The sequence below is a fragment of the Bison bison genome, unplaced genomic scaffold (genome assembly GCF_000754665.1).
Source record: "Bison bison bison isolate TAMUID 2011002044 unplaced genomic scaffold, Bison_UMD1.0 scf7180017864492, whole genome shotgun sequence".
NCBI classification, from domain to species: domain Eukaryota; kingdom Metazoa; phylum Chordata; class Mammalia; order Artiodactyla; family Bovidae; genus Bison; species Bison bison.
This window is the reverse complement of record NW_011495051.1, coordinates 3,113,789-3,120,482: the sequence shown is the minus strand read 5'-3', so window position 1 is coordinate 3,120,482 and position 6,694 is coordinate 3,113,789. Positions and strand designations below refer to the sequence as shown.

The 6,694-nt window shown below is 57.4% G+C and overlaps 1 protein-coding gene across 1 annotated transcript in view; it reads left to right on the top strand.

The window, feature by feature from the left end:
- MAP2K2 (mitogen-activated protein kinase kinase 2) overlaps positions 1-6,694 on the top strand; it is a 22,017-nt gene that overhangs the window by 7,541 nt on the left and 7,782 nt on the right. Inside the window, exons 7-8 of the mRNA XM_010828451.1 lie at positions 1,509-1,655; positions 6,567-6,644. Of these exons, the coding sequence (XP_010826753.1) occupies positions 1,509-1,655; positions 6,567-6,644 (225 nt within the window). The remainder of the gene's footprint in view (positions 1-1,508; positions 1,656-6,566; positions 6,645-6,694) is intronic.

Genomic DNA, 6,694 nt, shown 5'->3' with positions numbered 1-6,694 from the left:
GCCTCATGGGTACCAGGCATCGTGTTGCCAGAGTCTTCCACAGTTCTCCAGGTTTTGAGGGGCATTCGTGTGGGTCCCTCACATACACTGTGCCCCCTGAACTCGGCCCACACCCCTCTAACAGGCAGCTCTCTGTCCTTCTACCTGGCACCCCCACCTTCCCTTGTCCATCTGGCTGAATCCCACCCATCCTTTGAGGCCTGGCTTCAGTGTCACCGGAATCCTGGGGCACCTGTCTGATTCCTCCATCGGCACCTCTACCACCTGGGGTTGCTCTTCCTGTGTCTCACCCATTCCCGGTGGCATGTCCCCTCCAAGCAGGACCTTCTCTGCTGTCTGCTCATCACTGGCCCTGCGTGTAATCAACTCCACAGAAATGTCTGTTGAATTGGTCACTTTCAGATACCTGGGCTCTGGCTCTGCCTCTCTGACAGGGGTGGGTGGGAATTATACCCTTTCCTTGTGGTATCGCGATGGCTTGGGCACCTGGGACTCTGAGCAGCCAGGTCAAGGATCCACAGCCTGGCTCTCTCCCACCATGCGGGGAATCTTGGCTTCCCTGGGGTTTGTAGCTGGGCATTACTCTGGGCCCTTTGTCAGCTGTCTTCTGCATCTCTCTAGGCGGTCCTTCCTCGTCTTTCCAGGTATCGTGATGAATTTGGTGACAATCCTTTCTGTCGACTTGGACTCAAGGGGAAGGGGAGCCACGCTCCCAGCGGGGCAGCAGAAGGCTCACTGTGGTCTCTCGGCTGGCAGGGGAAGGGGAACCCACCCCATGAGGGGCAGCGGTGAAGCAATTGCCCTGTTGAACAGGGTACTGCTGGGTCTGCTCCTGGAAGGGCTGACACTGTACAATTTGATTCACAGAGCTCCCCCTGTAACCAAGTGGACAGTGTTGCCTCTGATGATACTTTTTTTAAACAGCTTTAATGAGGTGTAATTCACCTACCATACAATTGAGCCTTTTAGAGTATTTAACTCAGTGATTTTTAGTATATTCGTGGAGCTGTGCATCCATCACCATCATCAATTTGAGAACATTTTCATCACCCCAAGATGCATTCCATCCCCATGAACAGTCACTCCCCCGCCCACCCTCAGGCCCTGGCAACCAGAGACCCGCTCTCTGTGACTGAGGGTCAGCCTGTTCTGGACGTTTCCTGTTCTGGACGTTTCCCATTAATGGAATCACACCCTGTGTGTCCTTCTGTGTCTGCTCCTCTCACTTAGCGTTATGTTCTCAGGCTGCATCCATGTGGTAGCCTGTTGGGGCTTCTCTCCTCATCATGGCTGAGTGGTGCTCGCATGCATGGAGGGACAGCATCCTTGGCCTGTCCCTCCTTCAGTTGATTCAGGGCGTACGGGTTGCTCCCATCTTCCAGATTCTGTGAACATTCCTGTTCAAGTCTGCACTTGGGTGTGCGTCCTCGCGCCCAGGTAGGTGGATGACCCCTCCTTTCCCGCCCCCTCAGCCGTGCGGCCCTGACCCCACCCCCTCTTCCCCACAGCTGATCCACCTGGAGATCAAGCCGGCCATCCGGAACCAGATCATCCGAGAGCTACAGGTGCTGCATGAGTGCAACTCCCCATACATTGTGGGCTTCTACGGGGCCTTCTACAGCGACGGCGAGATCAGCATCTGCATGGAGCACATGGTGAGCCCACCCGTTCCCCCACCCCCTAGAGCCCTGGCCTGTTCCGGGGGCCTAGCGCAGGTGGGGAGGTGGTGCAGCTGTGTACACACTGCACATAGCTTCCTTTGTTTCTTAAGCACCACAGAGCCTCCTCTCAATTTTGCTTTCTCCCTGGATCCACGGGAGACACTGCTCTCTGTGGGCTGAGCTGGCCCCATCTTGTTCCCTCCGTTGGTCATCCCGGCGTCCATGTGCACCCATTGGGTAATTTACGAAGCACTGTTGACAGACACTGAGGTTGTTCCCAGTCCCTGCCGCGTTATGAATAATGCTACGTTGAAAGTCCTTGCACCTGGGACTTCCCTGGTGGTCCAATGGTGAAGACTCTGCATCCACTGCAGGGGATGCAAGTTCAATCCCCGGCCAGGGCACTAAGATCCTACATGCTGTGTGGTGCGGCCAAAAAAAAAAAACAGGAAAGTCTGTGAACCTAAGCAGGCCCACCTGGGGAGGGCTGCTTGAAGAAATGCTTGACTGCTCCTTCCCACATGCCCTCTAGCCAGAGTGCATGGTCTGGGACACAGCTCTGGACCCCCAGCTCAGGCCTGTGGGGACCAGGTCTCTGCAGTGGAGGGTGGGCGCCCATCTCCTTTAAACCACGGCTGATTCCTATGTGCCCCGTCATTAAGGAACTCTGGTCTCAAGGCTCAGAAATGGGTGGGATTGAATGTCATGAAAGCAGAAGTGGTCAGAGCTGAAGGCCCCTGGAGGAAACACTGCCGGCCCTCTGCCACCCGCCCTCGGCAGGTAGAGCCCTGCCTGAGCCCAGCCGTCCAGGCCCCGGCCCTCGGGGGCCCTTGCAAAACCAGGATGCAGTGTGGCTTTCAGCAGGCAGCTTCCGTTACGCCCAGCCTCCAGCCCACTGTCCTCTCTGATGGTTTTGTAATGAAGACAGGAAACGAATTTGAGCAAGAGCCCACCAGGAATGCTTGTGAGCCACAGGGAGGGTTCCCCCCCAGCTGCTTTGCCCCCACCTGGCAGTGCCCAACGGGTGCCCTTTCCTCACTGGGGAGAAGGCAGTCGTATCTGCCCGCCCACCTGGCCACCTCCTTGCAGATGAGAGTCAGGCAGAGTCAGGGCGAGAAATGGATGGGAAGTCACTCTGGTCTGAGGGAGCCTCTGCTGTATTGTAATGAACCCCCCACTCCCACCCCGACCTCTCCTTCTTCCCTCCCCCCCGTCACCTCCTCTGTGTGTTTTTGGCCACAGTACACAGGTGTGGCACGTGCAATCTTAGTTCCCCGACCAGGGATCAAACCCGCACTCCCCGCTTTGGAAGCACGGGGTCATTAAGACCCCGTGAAACCACCAGGGACGTCTCCCCATCTCCTCTTCAGCCACCCCCACCCCTGCTCCCTGCATATCCTGAGTCAGGAGGCTCTTCTTTCCTGGCAGAGGAGAGGCAGCGTCCCAGCCCCGCCCCTCCTCTTCCCCCTCCACTCAGTGGGTGTGAAGCATTGGCTCCTGTGAGGCTCCTTCCGGGAGCACGCATGATGCTGGGGAGAGGCTGGATTCTCTTTGCTTGCTGGGCTCGTGCTTTAAGCTCCTGGTTGGGCTCTTCTGGTTCACTTTCATAGCGAGCATAAGAGGACGGTGGACACGTAGATCACACGCAGACTCCAAGACACGGGCCCCAGTGTGGCCCACGCACCTTGCTTTCTGCTAACAGGTGAGGGCCCACAGAGCTGTGCCTTAGGGAGGGGGCGCCCTGGACGGGGAGGGTGTGAGGAGGGACAAGACAACAGGAAGCGGCGAGAGAGCCCGAACCAGTCATGCCCTTGGGATCCCGCACTTAGTGGTGAGGGGGCACTCGCAGCCCCCCCACCTCCTTTTGCGGGACTCTGGAAAAATGTCACACTGGGTCTGTCCGAGAGGGTGAGGATGGGGCAAGGTTTCACCTGCACGCAGGGTCCTGCTCTTTGGTTCTCCTCTCCCACCAGAGAGCTTCCAGCTCTAGCTTGTGGGAAAAGCCCCCCGGCTGTGATGAGCAGCCTCAGTTCAGCCCAGGAGAAACTCACCTGCCAGTGTGGAAAACAGCAGAATTGGCAGCTGCCCCGGCACCCAGACCTGTTCCTGGGGAAAACAAGGGGCCCAGACCAGTGGACAGTGGTGTCTCGGGGCTGCAGCGGCCAGGGAGCAGCCGACAGACCGCTCAGAGGCACCTCTTGGTATTTCTTGGCCTGCAGTCAAATCTACCAAAGAATGCAGTCCCTTTTCTACAATAATGAAAAATCAGATGCGTCCTTCAGCAAAGGGGAGGTAAAGAATGACAGCAGGCAGCTTCCCAGGGGAGAAACGAAACCCACAGTTACGCTCCAGAGGAGCAGTCCTCCAGGAGAAAAGAGTGCATCGTACGAACCCACGGATGAATGGACAGACAGACAGGCTGAAAACGTGGTCTTCCTCTGTGCACATGGATGTGTATACAGGAGCATGGAAGAATCTGGAAGAAAATAACACACTTCAGGAAGGCTGGTGGAATTTCTGGGAGATCAGGGTACAGTTCATCTGCGTTTGAATTTTGAAGAGTAATGTATCAGGTTTCTTTGGAGGTCCAGTGGTTAAGAATCCGCCTGCCAGTGCAGGGGACACGGGTTCTATCCCTGGTCCAGAAAGAGTCCACACGCCCTGGAGCAGCTAAGCCTGTGCACGACAACTACTGAGCCTGTGCTCCACCCCAGGAGAGGCCGCCGCAGTGAGAAGCTCTCACGTGGCAACAAAGACCCAGGGCAGCCAAAAACAAATTTTTAAAAATCTTAAAAAAAAATGGTACTAAAAGAAAGATGTATTCGTGTGCTCCGTTCTCAATGAGTGGAGGGCTTTGGGATGCTCAGAGGACACAGGCAAACTGAAAGCTCACAGTCACGCATAAGGAGTAAGACCCGGGCTCAGAGGGACCTTGCCGTGGGCCTGTTATGCCACATCCTGTCCCATGTCTCCTCAGCTGTGGACCAGGGGCTCTCCACTGGGCAACGTGGGGGCCCTTCACGGTTGTCACAGCCAGGGAGATGCTTCTGGGGGGCAGGGACGCTACCCATGGTGCCCAGGATGGTCCCTCATAGAGAAAGGTCCGTTCTGATGTTGGGGGCGAGGTAAAGAAGAACCTCACTGTGTTCTGAGCCACATCTAGACCCCAGCCTGGGGCCTCTCCTGCCCCCATCTCCACATGAATGTTCTCCCTAAACACCAACCTACAGGCGTATCACAGCCCTTCAGAAAATTAGGAGTGTGAGGAGCCAAGTCGGAGAGCAGAAACCACGATCCTTTTTAAACATTCCTTTAAGGTTGAGAAAATGAGAAGGGCTTCCCTGGCAGTCCAATGGTTAAGAGTCTGCCTGAGAGTATGGGGGGACACGGGTTCCATCCCTAGTCCAGGAAGATCCCACATGCCATGGAGCAACTGCGCCCCTACCCAACAACTCCTGAGGCTGTGCTCCAGAGCCCGTGCTCCGCAAGAGAAGCCACCGCAATGAGAAGCCCTGCACACTGCAACGGAAAAAACCCCCTGCTTGCTGCAACTGAAGAAAGCCCAAGTGTAGCAGTGAAGACCCAGCACAGGCAAAAAGAAAGTTTTTTTTTTTTTTTTTTAACGAGAAGAAAAGGAATTCCCATCTCACCAAGCATGTAGAATGGACCTGGGCCGGCAGCCTGTCTGCTGGGTGCACCAGGCCGCCTGGTCCCGTGGGTTCCTCTCCAGCCACCCACCATGGGCGCGTGCACGGCCACTCGCCCCCTCTGGGGCAAGTCCATAGAGCCTACATGGATTCCCAAAGTGTCAGAGGGCTGGGGTTTTCCAGAACTCTCAGCATAGCCCTTCTCACCAGACACAGTGGGGACAGAGGCCTGGGAAGGGGGACTAGACATCCCCGAGGCTGCAGGCTTCTTCCCCACTGCCCAGCGAAGTGAGAGGCCTCCTGGGGCAGCAGGTGGCCACAGGGGCCCTGGCAGGGGAGAGAGAAAACAGGCTGTCCTCCCTGCCTCGAGTTCACATTTCGACCACCTCTCCCAGCATCCCCCAGGTCCAGCTCTGGCTGTTAAACATCCTGGGGGCGTTTCCGCCTGGCCAAAAGGTGCTGTGGGCCGGTCGGCGACCCCTGGGCTTGTGGTCTCCACGTTTGCACAAGACCTTGCACAAGACACTGGGTTTCTGTCGTTTCCTCATTAGCGTGTGGATTTGGGTCCCCGCCCGGGTCGGGGAACCGACTAGGGTGACCTGTGTCAGGTCCTTTGCTGGACATCCCAGGAGCAGGACAGTGAGCAGTGGCTGTCGCTTGCTCCCCTTCCCTGTGCCCCTCAGCCATCAGGCCTTCCTGGTGGAGCCAGGGAGGCTTCGGCCAGGGAGCAGTGAGGGAACCCATGGGCTTGGCCTCTCTTCTGCGCTGGACCCTTGCCGCTGGCACCCCTGTGGTCTCGCTCCCCTTTCCGCGGCCTGGCCGGCTGGCTAGAAGGGGACCCAGGCCCCAGAGCTGCGAGTCCACTCAGGTACACTCTCTGGTGCTCCGGCTGTGAGCTCAACCTCTACCCCGTGGAGCACTGGCCTCTGTGGCTCCGCTCTGCCTGCTGCTAACTGGCAGCCTCGAGAAGGTTGAATCCTGTTGTCCAGCCAGGGCCTTGGTTCCAGGAAGCTCAGCCGCCTGGGAGCACAGTGGCAGCCTTTCTGGTTCTTGAGCCCTTGAAGCAGTGGGAGTCCCTGCCTTGGGCCCGTGGGTCGCCTCTGGCTGTGGTCTGGCCTCTTTCCTGCAGACGTGAGTGAGCACCCACTCGCCAGGAGCCTGGGAAGTGGTTTGTTTTCCAGCCTGCTGCTCTGGTGTCCCGAGGCCCTGGCCTGGCAATGGCTCAGAGCAGCTTGCCTCTCCCCTGTGCTGTCCCCAGGATGGCGGCTCCCTGGACCAGGTGTTGAAAGAAGCCAAGAGAATCCCTGAAGAGATCCTGGGCAAGGTCAGCATTGCGGTAAGTGTGTACGCACACTCCTGGCCCTGCACTCTCGGGGTTCATTACTG